The 15,699-nt window shown below is 39.1% G+C and overlaps 1 protein-coding gene across 2 annotated transcripts in view; it reads right to left on the reverse strand.

The window, feature by feature from the left end:
• The window catches only part of gk (glycerol kinase), a 128,744-nt gene that overhangs the window by 28,610 nt on the left and 84,435 nt on the right, over positions 1-15,699 (reverse strand). For both annotated transcript variants that reach the window (XM_059968172.1, XM_059968171.1), the window contains exons 9-13: positions 11,123-11,158; positions 9,765-9,832; positions 7,950-7,992; positions 7,663-7,743; positions 252-330 (exon numbers count right to left, since the gene is read on the reverse strand). In XM_059968172.1, coding sequence (XP_059824155.1) covers positions 252-330; positions 7,663-7,743; positions 7,950-7,992; positions 9,765-9,832; positions 11,123-11,158 — 307 coding nt within the window. The remainder of the gene's footprint in view (positions 1-251; positions 331-7,662; positions 7,744-7,949; positions 7,993-9,764; positions 9,833-11,122; positions 11,159-15,699) is intronic.

The following is a 15,699-nucleotide window of genomic DNA, read 5'->3' on the forward strand; positions in this document are numbered from 1 at the left end:
TTTACAAACAAGGAAATCATCTGTGACAATCTGCAATGATGTTTATTTTTATATTGCCATACATTTTCATGTTTCTCCATAAATAACTAGGTCAGGATGTTATACTGATATGCAAATGTGGAATTTCAATGAAATAATACTATTAACTTATTTTATGAAAAGTACAAAACCCAGAGATGTAAAAAAAATCAAAACTTTGTATTTTCCTATCTATTTTCTTTACTCAGAAATAAAAATTAAGTAACACTTGCCAACTTCCTCAGCTGAATTAATGATTCGAAGATTTTCTCGCAACCATCGCACTACAGCACCACCTATAGCGACTGATCCCTGAAGGAAAAAAAAGAGTAACTTAATGAGAATCAGTGAGTTTGATGAAAGTAGCACCACTTTTTTTTTAATGTAAGCATGTGGTCTTATAATAAAATAACTCCATACCTAAACGTAATTTAGCCTTTTTTATTATATTGTACATACTAAAATGGCGACGAGAAGGTGTACAGGAGGAAGATATGCCAACCAGTGGAGTAATGTCACAGCAACAACTGGCACTCAATGTCAGTACGATGAAAGAGCTGATTGTGGACTTCAGGAAGGGCAAGACAAAGGAACACATACCAGTCCTCAGAGGGATAAGTGAAGAGACTGAGGAATTTCAATTACCTGGGTGTCAAGATCCAAGGATGTAACCATATCCCAACATATTGATGCAGTTATAAAGAAGGCAAGACAGCAACCATACTTCATTGGGAGTTTGAAGAAAGAAGCTGCAGAAAGTTGTATATCTAGACAGCTCCATCTTGGGTACTAGCCTACAAAGTAACCAGGACATCTTCAAGGAGCAGCATCTCAGAAAGGCAGCTTGCATCATTAAGGACCTCCAGCACCCAGGGCAGGCCCATTTCTCACTGTTGCCATCAGGTAGGAGGTACAGAAGCCTGAAGGCACACACTCAATAATTCAGGAACAGCTTCCCTTCTGCATTCTGATTCCTGAATGGACATTGAACCCTTGAACACTACCTCACCTTTTATAATATATATTATTTTGTAGTGGTGTGCTACATGCAGAGCTGAAATAACGACATGGAGTTGGTAAACTGCAGTTAAAAAAAAGATTTTATTCGAACTTCGCAGCCTCGCTTTAAAGCCTCCCTGATCCCGCCCTCCCCGGGCACGGATGCTGTAGGGGGCACGTATGCTGTAGGAGGCACGTATTCATAGTCACGCACGGGCTTTTCCCTTTGTTGGTGAAGTAGACCTGGCGCCCTTTTGGGACTGGCCTTTATGCCGGCGCGCTGGCTATTTGCGAGCCGGTTCGAGTGTGCTAGGAAGTGGGTCGCCACAATTTGTTTATTTGCATGATTTTTAATCTATTCAATATACTTATATTGTAACTGATTTACTTATTTACTTTCATTTATTTTTTCTTCTACATCATGTATTGCGTTGAACTGCTGCTGCTAAGTTAACAAATTTCATGGCACATGCTGGTGATAATAAACCTAATTCTGATAATATTAAAAAGGTGTCGCTCACCAACTCGGAAGCTGGTTTCTGTTTACACTAACCTGAAATAAAACAGTCACATTGAAGCAAGGCCAACTCTGAGAAGCCAGTTCTCAGGTTTCAGCTGTTGAAATGCAGCAGGTAAAAATCATTCAACCTTTAAGTACAAGTGCTATTGAATAAACATTATAATCTTTGAATGTGAATGAGAGCAAGATGAAAAAAATATTTTCCAGATGCTCGTTTTTTTTTAACAAAAACAAGAGACATTTAATCCAAGGATTATGTGGCTGAGTAGAAGATTGTGTAGGAATCCAGTGATAAAACTTCAACTCCCACCTTTCTCAATTTAAAAGTAAAAATACAATTATGAATGAGTAAAATAATCTGATGCTGACTACCAAGCTTTTGAATTACCATAAAATTTACATTCACTATGTCTTTCAGGAAGGAAAATCTGTTGTCCTTACCCAGCCTGCTATATACATTGTTTTATACACAGTATACATCTTGAGTTTAGATAAAGAAGGTGTGATCTCATTGAAACATATGGAGTTCTTGTGAGCTTAGACACAGCAGATTCTGCAATGATGTTTCTTCTGACAAGCTGTCAAGAACCAATCACCAGTCTAAAAAGCTATTCATACAGGAAAAAAAGGACATTGCTTCAATGAGTAGTGAATCACAAGATTTCACTGAGAACACTGGGAAACTGTAACTTAATGCATTCAGAGCAATATTAATTGGATCAAGGGATTATGTGGTTCATACCATAATCCCACTGAATCACACAACACATTGCAAATTAAAAAGATTGCTTCTGCTTCACTTTAGAAACATAGAAAAGCTACAGCACAATATAGGCCCTTTGACCCACGAAGTTGTGCCAAATATGTCCCAACCTTAGAAATTACTAGGCTTGCCCACAGTCCTCCAATTTTCTAAGCCAAAAGTCTCTTAAAAGACCCTATCATATCCGCCTCCACCACCGTTGCCAGCAGCCCATTCCACACACTCACCACTCTCTGCGTAAAAAACTTGCCCCTGACATCTCCTCTGTACCTACTCCCCAGCACCTTAAACCTGTGTCCTCTTGTGGCAACCATTTCAGCCCTGGAAAAAAGCCTCTGACTATCCACACAATCAGTGCCTCTCATCATCTTATACATCTCTATCAGGTCACCTCTCATCCTCTATTGATCCAAGGAGAAAAGGCCAAGTTCACTCAACCTATTCTCATAAGGCATGCTCCCCAATCCAGGCAACATCTTTGTAAATCTCCTCTGCACCCTTTCAATGGTTTTCACATCCTTCCTGTAGCAAGGCAACCAGAACTGAGCACAGTGCTCCAAGTGGGGTCTGACCAGGGTCCTATATAACTGCAACATTACCCCTCGGCTCCTAAATTCAGTTCCACCGTATGCCTTCTTAACCAGAGTCAACCTGCACAGCTGCTTTGGGCTTCCAATTGACTCTGACTTCCTCTGATCCTCCACACTGCCAAGAGTGTTACTATTAGTACTATATTCTGCCATCATTTTTGACCTACCAAAATAAACCACTTCGCACTTCCCTGGCTTGAACTCCATCTGCCACTTCTCAGCCCAGATTTGCATCCTATCAATGTCCCGCTGTAACCTCTGACAGCCCTCCACACTATCCACAACATCTCCAACCTTTGTCATCAGCAAACTTACTAATCTATCCCTTCACTTCCTCATCCAGGTTATTTATAAAAATTAGGTCGATTAAGGGTCCCAGAACAGATCCCTGAGGCACACCACTGGTCACCAACCTCCATGCAGAATACGACCCATCTATTACTACTCTTTGCTTTGTAGATCCTGAACTGGCTTGCCCACAGAAGGCAATGTCCCCTTGGATCCCATGCCGCCTTACTTTCTAAATAAGCCTTGCATGGGGTACCTTATCAAATGCTTTACTGAAATCCATATACACTACATCTACTGCTCTTCCTTCATCAATGTGTTTAGTCACATCCTCAAAAAATTCAATCAGGCTCGCAAGGCCTGACCTGCCTTTGACAAAGCCATGCTGACTATTCCTAATCATATTATACCTCTCCAAATGTTCAAAAATCCTGCCTCGGTATCTTCTCCATCAGCTTACCAACCACTGAGGCAAGAATCACCGGTCTAATTTCCTGGGCTATCCCTACTCCCTTTCCTGAATAAAGGAACAACCCTCCAATTCTCCAGAACCTCTCCCATCTGCATTGATAATTCAAAGATCATCGCCAGAGGCTCAGCAATCACCTCCCACAGTAGCATGGGGTACACCTCATCCAGTCCCGGCGACTTAACCAATTTGATGCTTTCCAAAAGCTCCAGCACATCCTCTTTCTTAACATCTACCTGCTCAAGCTTTTCAGTCTGCTGCAAGTCAGCACTACAATCACCAAGATCCTTTTCCATAGTGAATACTGAAGTATTCATTAAGTACCTCTGCCATTTCCTCAGGTTCCATACACACTTACCCACTGTCACATTTGATAGGTCCTGTTCTTTCACATCTTATCCTCTTGCTCTTCACATACTTGCTGAATTCCTTGGTGTTTTCCTTAATGCCACCTGCCAAGGCCTTCTCATGTCCCCTTCTGGCTCTCCTAATTTCCTTTTTGAGATCCTTCCTGTTAGCCTTATAATCTTCTAGATCTTTGACATTACCTAGCTCTGAATCTTTTGTAAGCTTTTCTTTTCTTCTTGACTAAATTTATTACAGCCTTTGTACAGCACGGTTCCTGTACTCTACCACAACTTCCCTGTCTCATTGGAACGTACCTATGCAGAACTCCACACAAATATCCCCTGAACATTTGCCACATTTCTTTTGTACTTTTCCGAGAACATCTGTTCCAATTTCCTGCTTGATAGCCTCATAATTCCCCTTACTCCAATTAAACACTTTTCTAACTTGTCTGTTCCTATCTCTCTCCAATGAATTATGATCACTATCTCCAAAATGCTCTCCCACTGAGATCTGCCACCTGATCAGGTTCATTTCCCAATACCAGATCAAGTACAGTCTCTCCTCTTGTAGGCTTATCTACATACTGTGTCAAGAAACCTTCCTGAACACACCTAACAAACTCAACCCCATCTAAACCCCTCCCTCTAGGGAGATGCCAATCAATATTTGGGAAATTAAAATCTCCCATTACGACAACTGTCATTATTACACCTTTCCAGGATCTGTTTCCCTATCTGCTCCTTGATATCCCTGTTACTATTGGGAGGTGTATATATATATATATATATATATATATATATATATATATAAAAACACCAAATATGCAAACACCAAGATGCACCCCCATCTCTTTTACCTCCCTCCCTGTCCTTTCTGAAACATCTAAAACTGGGCACTTGAAGTAACCATTCTTGTCCCTGAGCCATCCAAGTCTCTATAATGGCCATCACATCATAGTTCCAAGTACTGATCCACACTCTAAGCTCATCCACTTTGTTCACGATACTCCTTCTGTTAAAATAGACATCTCAAACCATCTGTCTGAGCGTGTCCTTTCTCTATCACCTGCCTATCCTCCCTCATACACCGTCCCCAAGCTTTCTCTATTTGTGAGCCAACTGCATCTTCCCCAGTCTCTTCAGTTGAGTTCCAATCCCCCCAACAATCCTAGTTTCAACTCTCCCCAGTAGCCTTAGTAAACCTCCCCACCAGGATATTGGTCCCCCTGGGATTCAAGTGCAACCCATCCTTTTTGTACAGGTCACACCTGCACCAAAGGAGGTCCCAATGATCCAGAAATCAGAATCCCTGCCCCCTGCTCCAATCCCTCAGCCATGCATTTATCCTCCACCTCATTCTACTCCTATACTTTCTTTTGTACTTATGGATAGACAAGCAGCTGGATAGATTGTCAGGTAGTGCGCTGTATTTCCCTGAAGCTGGGCTTTCTCAAATTCTCCAGCATTTCCTCTGGTGAATTTGCTATCTGATCTCTGCCAAGTAAGACACAGTTACAGCATCTGTTGACTCATTCAGTTAAATGGCAATTGTGGGACACTGAGGAAAGAGGCTAATTTAGTGCTTGTTTTAATAATTTCAAACTGCGTTTGTGTGGTTTTCTTTATTTAAAAGATTTAAAATATCTTAAAATTCAGGTTTTTGTGTTCTCCTGGTATTTAGGCCTGTTAAAAAATTCCCACTGCTGCCTGTGATGAATTTGTATGTTCTCTGTGACTGCATGGGTTTCCTCTGGGTGCCCCCTTTTCCTCGCACATTCCAAGGACGTACAGGTTAACGCAAGTTGCGGGCATGCTATGTTGGTTCCAAAACCACAGCGGCACTTGCAGGGGGTCCCTAGCATATCCTTGGACTGTGTTGATGCAAATGATACAAATCACTGTGTTTTAATGTACATGTGACAAATAAAGCAAATAGTTAAACCTCGCCAGTTTTGACAGTCATAAAGCAAGGGATTCATCTTTGTCCTCATTTCCAGCACAGCTTTGGACAGGGCTGGTTCGGTCCTTCACTTCACACAATGATACCATTTGATAACTTGCTGCTCAGCTTCAGGAGTGCACTGCCAAGCAAAATGCTTCTTACAAATCTGGAATGGGGGGGGGGGGGGTGATAAATGAGAAGTGTAAGGAAAGGATACAATGATTTCTACTTGTGAAAAATCTAGATCTGTACTAGTTTAGAAGCTGAAATTTCCATGCGTTTAACAATCAGTGATTTAGTCCACATGTGGCTAACAAATATGGTCACAACAGTGATCGCTGATATTTGGTGCGAGGGATTTAAGTTAGTTAATGTGAATCTTAATTATTTTGTAGAACACTTAACCGATATGGGAGGAGGACTAGCCTCAACATTCAATATACAGGCAATATTACTTCAAGAGAATAGATTAAATATGCCAGCATATTAATGAGTGGCTATGTTGATTGCTTTGAATAAAAAGTCAGTGATAAAGCCACAGTAATATCACCGGTGAGTCCATATTTCAGTACAAATCTGGACATACATATGCATACAATAATTCAAAAACAATCAAGCCCAAATTTTGTTCAGATTGACCATCCATTTCTTTCATTTGATAACGCTTTTAGAAGAAATCTGTACGCAGCATCTAACAATCAAGTATAAATGACTGAATAAGTTAACAAAGTAGTGAACAAATCTCAAAGATGTAGAGTGACAGCTTGTTGGTAACAACAAGGGCTCATATCTTGGAAAACAAGAGCCTAGCGAGGAATCTAAAAGATAGATACATAAACCACTTATGTAGGCATATTGGATTTCAAGACTGTTTTAAGAAAACAAAAGCACCAAATCATTTAAAAACAATGTCCCAAAGCACCTTGCTGCTGATGAAAGTGTTTTTGATGTGCTCTGATTATTCCATTAGAAAAAACAGGAGTCAAAATGGTTCCTGCAAGCTTTTACAATCATCTGCTGTAATAACCAAATGACATGCTTGATGATGCTGGCCAAGAAATGGAAATTTGAGGACATGAGGGAAAACACCTACTCTGAAACAATACAACAGAATGGTTCTGGTTTCAGTTCAGTATGCATACAAGTTCTGTGCCCAAATTTCTAGAGTGGGACACAAAGTGAGAATCTGTAGACTCAAGAGATAATTTTTGCAATGCAGCCTCATTGCATAGACTCTTCCTATTACAAAAGATATTTGGCACAGAAGTAAGGATAGTAATGATGCCAAACACAGAACCTTCTCCATGTGAAAAGATGTAACCTATTTGGGTTATATTCTTCAGTAAAGTGACTGAATAGTTCTGTTAAAGATTAACAGCTAGTCCCCAGCCTAAAAATTGAAAACCTCTACCTTAGCAAATTCTTTGAGAACAAAATGAGGCACCACAAGTATAAAAGTTATTAGGAAATTTAGTAGGAATTCAGAGGGAAACTAACAATCAGCATGTCTGGATACCATGAAAGGAAAGTTGGACAGGTATGTATTTAAGAATCGGAAGGTAATGCAAAAGAGATATGAAATTAGGTGACAGGCAGCTCCGATTGACCAAAGAAAAACAGTCACTGGGTCTAATGACTAGAATTTGTACAGTACATTTGTATCATATACAAAAGGTGAAGAACTGAGTTCTACAAGTTTAGGACCAACAGAAATACAACTTACTTCCAGTGCATAGTGTGCAGGCTTGTTCTTGCCTAATTTATACGCTACCGTTGTCAGAAGGCCATGTTTAGAGAACACCGGCTACAAAGAACAAGTTCAATAAAACAGTACTTTAAAAAATTTGTAATAAGAAATCATATAAGAAATGTTGCCAACTGTGAAATACAAAATCAATACAACAGATTTTAGCCACTAGACTCAAAGTATATAATGTTTAGTGCTTCAATATTTTCATTACAAATGCCTTTACTGTTATACATTACTCCAAGACATTAAAATACACTAACCTTCTGTCCTGTGTTACTCAAGAGGAAACAGCCTGTGCCGTATCTAAAATGTAGAGATAAAACATACAAAAATGTAATAGGTTAGCTTATAGCAACTGACATTGCTGATAAAATTCATGCACTGACACAGCATTTTTACCACTAGATTATTTTTCCATAGGTCTGATTGATTGAATGAGACTGCAGAATAAAAATTGAATGAATTGCATCCACACCAAGCTTAGTATGTTCAGCTTGATGCCTCATCGTAAAGGTGGCAATGTTGCAAGTAATCTAGCTGTGGTGGACAAGGGTTTTTTTGTTGCACAATACTGAAAAAAAAAGAGTAATAGTAATCAAGGAAAATATTTCATCACCCTCTTCATTAATTTGTCACAATGTCAAGCAGCAAAGTGTACAAATTAATCTAAAATTTTTTTAAGAGTCAAAATTCTAAAAATCAGAAAGAAATTGAGACACAAGAGGCTGCAGCTGCTAGAAATCTGAATTAATACATAAAAGATGCTGGAGGAGTTCAGCAGATCAGGCAGTATTGATGGAGGGAGCAGATAATGTCTCAGGCAGAGATCCTTCAGGATTTTGACATTGATACCTTAGGGAAACCCAAGGTCAGGAAAATCTAACTATATTTCAAAGCGAGCAGGTAGGTTGGATACAAAATATTGACATACATTCTTCTGAATGGAAGACTGTCACCATAAATAAAGAAACAATTTATAGATATTTCTGAAATGACAAACCAAAGTAATGCACAGTACTTAAATAATGAAACAATGGATTCAGCTGGCCAAAATAGAGCGAATGTTTTAGGTCAAAGGTCCTTCTTAAAATCAGAGAAAGTGAGAAAAATTAATTTTAAGTTGCAGTGGAGGGGTGGTGGAAAAGAGCTGAAAATTTTAAGTTGTCTGACCTGTTGAATGTTTTCAGCATGATGATACATCTTTACCTCAAATTCTCACATTTACAGTTTTTGATTTTCAGGTCCAATTGACAGGGTTCCTACTTGATAACAAAATCATGACCTAAAGGTGCACATTGTTAATGTGGTGCAAACGGCCACTAAGTTTGGAGGAATTAAAATTAACAGCACAAATGATCAGTTCCTTGACTTGCAGACTGATGTGTGGCAAATTTGGCATCATGTACAGGTTATTGATGAGAAATGCCTGTACATTGAAATTATGCATCGATTAGAGTTGGTGCTGAATATTGGAACAGGAAGTTAGTAACCCAAGCACATTTTCAAAAGATATGTTTGCTTAATTAATAGAGTTTTAATCAACATCAGTTCAGAAACTGAACAACGTGAATTGTCAATACTGCAACTACTTAATTTTTATTGCAAAGTTTAAACATGTCATATAGTTAGATACTGCAGATTAAATTGTTATCAAAACATTCAATAAAGAAAATTGGAAGTTAAATGGATTACAGAGTCTGCACCTTCACACTCCACTTCTCTCATGCTACAGTACTTCATTCATGTTTCTTAAATATCAATAGAGATACTCTTACCTTCGTTGCTCACCAGCCATAGTTGCCTTAATGTCTTAACCACAATCAAACAAAATTACATCAAATTATACTGCTGAATAATTTGGAACTAAAGGATAAAGAAAAAGACACAATCGTCCTCAATGTTTGCTCCAAGAAGATCCAAACCAGTATAAAGACATAATCATCACTGTGGCAATTTTAAGAAAACTGAAGGAAGAATTTCCCATTACAACAAATCTAGGCAGATGCTCAAGTTGATTATTACCTCCCTCTCTAGACACTATGACAACCTGAAAGATTTTAACTGTTCAAACTTACGTATTTTTTGAATCTCCAGGTTTAAAACACAATTGCCCAACCAAGGCAGCACATTGGTCACCTAAACACTGATAAAGACAACACAATTATAACCATCTTTACTTCCTCAAAAGTTTCACACCTCAAAATATTTGGCATCAATTGTAGTTAACACAAATTGGAGGGCAAATCATAAGCTACCTTAACTAAAAATATGCCTCCTGCCATCACTAAGCGATCAATATATTACATTAATATTTCCTGTGGAAGAAAGATTTTCTATTGACGGAGACAGGCGTTTCTCTCCTTTGCTCCCTGTCTTAACAAAGCAGGTTTTCTTTAAATGATTAATAAAGTTTAAAAGTTTACCGTATTCAACCTTTGACTAGAGGAATGTCAGAGTAATAAAAATGTCTACTATATATTGCAGCTATTTGAATTCTTTCTGAAATTCTGAAATCTCAGTTTAAACATATTTGGTAGCATTTCCTGAGTGCCTTTAAAAAAGAATTGCACATACTTAACTAAGACAAGTTTCTGTCATTACAAAACTCTAGTTAAATGTTAATGCTCAATTAGCAAAGGTACTTTTAAGTACTGAGAGTGAACAGACAAATTTGCCTATTTTTAGAAGAAAAAGATCTCCAGTGCAAATAATGTATAATTTTGTTACGGAAACTTCAAAACTATTAGGGTTCACCAACTCATGGTAAAATTTACACTGACATCAGGAGTGTGTGGATACACACTTTATCATAAAAATCACCAAGTTCCTGAAAGTAGCTCAGCCCTTATCCATAAACTATGCCATTTTTCCTCCCTTCCATACCAAGTGCGAGGGAAATTGATGACACATTAACAAAGTTACAAACTGGTCGGGGAGATACACCATTCTTTATTTTACATTCTTTGTTTTCAAGTTTTACACAATGGCAGACACATTATTACTATTGATTAGCACTATTACTCTGGTCCCCAAAGCTGACTTTACACATACTTAACAGCTTAAAATATTTCAATATTATTAATCTAAAATTCAAAATCATTTAGTTTTAAGTAGCTGGTCATGATTCATCCTTCACTGAAATGAAGAATACTGGAATGTGGATCCACTTTTAAAAATATTTTACAGAATAATAGTTAATAAACTGGAGCTTTGCATTCTTAGTTTGCCATAAGAATTCTTATGTGACACTTGGCTAACTTGATTTCATCATGCCTGCTAACTCTTGAATTAATTCTAGAATTTTAATTGGTGTTAACTGTAAGCACTCCTTTATGGCTGAATGCAAAATTTAGGGTACAATCATTTTAAGTGAAGAGGTAACATCTCTGGAGTTTTCAGTGTGCAAAGTTTGTAAATAATAAAATATACTTACTCCTGAAATGGGCACATTGGTCAGTGTCCCACCTTTCTATTTGAAAAAAAATGTGACAGATATTAAAGAGTATACAGTTTAAATGAATGTGCCTTAATTTAAAAACAATATTTTTGAACATTCATGTAACATTACGAGACCCCTCGCACATTTCTCATCCCTACGATGGCAAAGAAATGTATTTTCCCTAGAAGATGTAGTTTTATCTATTGAATTGAGAACAAAAGAAAATTGCTTAACCATGGAAATGACAGCTGATAGTAACCAACCTCGCTTACTCCCAAAGAACCTATACAATTTTGCTAACAATGACATACACAGTTAAAGGTAGGACCTTTAACATCATAGATATACAGAGGGATCTTAGAGTCCTGGTCCACAGCTCCCTGAAAGTGGTTATACAGGTTAATAGGGTGGTAAAGTCATATGTCATGCTTGCCTACACTAGTGAGGCAAAGTTTAAGAGTCAGGAGAACATGTTGCAGCTTTATAAAACTTAGGTTCAGTAGCATTTAGAGTACTGCATTTAGTTCTGGTTATCCTATTACAGGAAGGATGTAGAGAGGGTACAGACAAGGTTTACCAAGGAAATACCTGGATCAGAGGACATGTGCTAGGAGGAAAGGTTGGATAAAGCAGGGTTATTTTTCCTAGGTGAATGGAGGCTGAGAGGAGATCTGTGAGAAGTTTATATTATGAGAGGCATAGCATAGGTAGCCAGCATCTTTTCCTCCAGGCTCAAAAATATCTAAACTAGTGAGCAAGGATTTAAAGTGAGAGGTTGAAAGTTCAGGGGAGATGTACAGAGCGGGCAAATAAACTCTTCTCGGGCTTCCAATTAGGTACCGATATTGATTTTAACCAATGTTTCGATGACAAACTCTGCTGTCTTCATCAGGGACGCTGCTTCGGAATGTCTAGTTTGGTGGTATTTCTACCCATTATCCATTCCTGCTGACTGGATGAGTCTAATCATTTAGGCATCCATTGTTGCACCTTGTTTACAATTGAATTCCAGTTCTTTGAGTGAGAACTTTGTCTTTGTTAAAATTCTTTTCCTCTAGTTTTATTTCAATGGCTTCCTTCACCAGTGATCCCAAAAGCCAGTGGCGCAGCACAGTAGTTTTGTGCTGTCAAAGTCAATCCTACGGCCAGCACGCATACATTGTTCTGCTACCGCTGATTCCTCCGGATAACCCAGATGGATACACCTCCTCTGCTCCTTGATGCGGGTTTCCACCATGCGGGACGCACACACTGGCCAATATACCGTGCACTGCTCCACATTCACAGGGAATCCTGTAAGCACTAGCCGTCCTGAGTCCCAAGTCATCGTTGACTTGCTTAAGCTGTGATTTGAGCTTCCTTACGGGTTTCTGGATGGTACTGAACTGATATTTCTTCAGGATCTTAGCGATCCTTCCAAAAACCATGGAACTATAAGAAAGACAGGTAGTAGTGATGGACTCGTTGTTTGGTCTTCTGGTTTTTCTGTCGGCCCTCTTAAGGACCCGATTGATTTCCTTCACCTTACAGCCATTCTGTAGGAACGTCATGCATAATTGTCTTATTTCTTTGTGGAGACGCTCTAGGCCCGAAATAGTTTTTGCACAGTTAATCATTCGCAATGGCCAAGGATTGACTTTGACAGCACAGAAGTGCTGTGTCAATATTTTTAGGGACTGCCTGGTGAAGAAAGCCATTGAAGTAAAACTAGAGGAAAAGAATTTTAACGAAGATGAAGGTCTCACTCTAAGAATTGGAATTCGATTGTTAAAACACGATGGAACAGCAAAAACCTGAATGTATGAGGACTAATCAATCAGGAGGGAGGGACAACAGGGGTATAAATACCGCTAAACTAGACAAGCCGAAGCATCATCACTGATGAAGATGGCAGAGTTGGTCATCGAAACATTGCCTGTACCCAGCTGGAAGCCAGAGTACAGTTTATTCGTCATATACACAGGGAAAGCTCTAGATCCTTTTTCTCATACAAAGCAGGTTCTTTCTTTAAAAGACAGTAGGGATGCCTGGAATGTGCTGGCCAGAAGGGGTGATGTAGACAAAAACAAGAGGTAATTAACAGTCTTTTAGATAGGAACAGGGATATGCAGAGAGTGGAGGGATATGGACCATGTGCAGGAAGGAGGAATTAGTTTAATAAGATTATTAGTATTAGTTCATTACACCTGTGCATATGTCAATAAACTTGGTTTACTTTGAGTAGAAGAGACTGCACCTCTGCTGTACTCTAGGTTCTATCAATCAAGTGAGAGAGCATGAGATTTCAACACTCATGCCGAGGAGCTCATGTCAAACATTGATTTTTGTAATAAGCAAACACCATGAAACAAGACACAATATCATGTAGGTTTAAACTTTAAAAGGATTGCCTTTACATTTTAACTGTAGTGAAATAAATTCCTTTGTCAAAGTTGTACATACATCTTTCATATGAAGAGAACAATTTGAAGAGTTTATGAACAATCTCTTCCAACAGAAACACACTATAAAAACAAATAATATTCCCCAGCAAACAACTGCAACTTCCCTTGGACAGCAGCATAATTCCCCAGCTAAGATTTGTTCAGTGATTCTTCTGCCCTCTTTCCTTCAAACAGACTCCTTTGTAAGTTGTGCCCTCCTCACTGCTTTCACCACTTCCTGTATCCCAGAAAAGGAATTTCAAATAATTTAAATATTACTAATTTCCTCAAGTCAACACAAAGTGCCCTGAAGCTACACCATGGAACAGAACTCTATGATCAGATAGAGTGTGTTTGGCCTGAAACAGCAACTCTTTATTCCTTTCCATAGATACTGGCTGAAGCTGCTGAGTTCCAGCATTTTGTCTGTGTTACACTGTTCAGTCAGCTTATCTGAATAATAATAACTCGGTAAAATGAGTTTTCTCATCTTACCCTCAGAGAATTCAATCTACATTCTCTAGTTGTTTTTACTTCCCATAGTGGGATCAGTTTTTCCCATTTCGAATCCAGGAATACATTTCAATTTTGTTTAACTCTAGTCTCACCAGACTTCAGGTTCTCCGTTCCTACCCCTACACAGGTCAACAGAGTTATAGTCAGAAAAGTACAGTGCATAAACAGACCATTCAGCCCATCTAGTCCATGCTGAACCATTTAAACAGCCTAGTCCCATCGATCTGGACCCAGAAATAGTCCTTCATATCTCTGCCATCGATGTACCTATCCAAATTTCTCTTAAATGTGGAAATTGGGCTCACATGCACTACTTGTGCTGGTAGCCCATTCCACTCCCATGAACTATTTGAAGTTTCCCTTCATGTTCCCATAAAACTTTTCACCTTTCAACCCTAACCCATGACCTCGAGTTGTAGACCCACCCAACCTCAGTGGAAAATGCCTACTTGCATTTACTCTATTTATAACCCCTCAATTTTCTATCAAATCGCCCCTCAATCTTCTATGTTCTAGGGAATAAAGTTCTAACCTATTCAATCTTTCCTTATAACAGGTCCTCCAGTCCCAACAACATCTTTATAAACCCTTTCTCTGTACTCTCAATTGTATTTGCATCTTTCCTACAAGTAGGTGATCCCAAACTGCACACAATACTCCAAATTAACCTTCACCATCCTATATAAATTCAACACAACATCCCATCTCTCGTACTCAATACATTGATTTATGAAGGCCAATGTGCCAAAATCTTTATAAGCCTTTCTATTTGTGCAATCACTTTCAATTAATTATGGACCAGTATTCCCAGATCCCTTTGTTCAACCATAATCCTCAGTGCCCTACTGTTCACTGTAAAACCTACCCTGGCTCTTCCTACCAAAGTTCAACACCTCGCATTTGTCTACATCAATTCCGTCTACCATTTTTCCCGCTGGTCTCCCACTGATGGTTTTCCTTGTTGTCCACTATACCCCAATCTTGGTGTCATCTGCAAATTTGCTGATACAGTTAATCACATTGTTATCCAGATCACTGATTTTGATGACACGCAACAATGGACACAGCACCAGTCCCTGTAGTACTCAACTAGTCGCAAACCTCTAGTCAGAGAGGTAACCATCTACCTCCACTCTCTGGCTTCTCCCACAAAGCCAATGTCTAATCCAATTTACTTCCTCATCTTAAATGCCAAGCGACTGAACCTTCTTGACCAATCTCCCATGCAGGACCTCGTCAAATGCCTTGCCGAAGTCTATGTAGACAATATCTACTGCCTTAGCTTCATCAACTTTCCTGACAACTTCCTAAAAAAAAAATCTATGCATTTGCTGATGATACAACCACTGTTGGCAGAATTTCAGAGGATATACAGGAGTGAGACACAGCAGCTACATGTACAACATGCTGGAATAACTCAGTGGGTCGGGCAGCATCTGTGGAAACCAGCAGTCAACATTTCCGGCTGAGACCCATCGTCAGGACTGACTAGGGAGGGGGCAGGGGTCCTATAAAGAAGGTAGATGGAGGGTGGGAAGAAGGCTGGTAGGTGCCAGGTGAAAAACCAGTAAGAGGAAAGATCAAGGGGTGGGGGAGGGGAAGCAGGGAGGGGATAGGCAGGAAAGGTGAAGG

The sequence above is a fragment of the Hypanus sabinus genome, chromosome 4, assembly GCF_030144855.1.
Source record: "Hypanus sabinus isolate sHypSab1 chromosome 4, sHypSab1.hap1, whole genome shotgun sequence".
Taxonomy (NCBI): domain Eukaryota; kingdom Metazoa; phylum Chordata; class Chondrichthyes; order Myliobatiformes; family Dasyatidae; genus Hypanus; species Hypanus sabinus.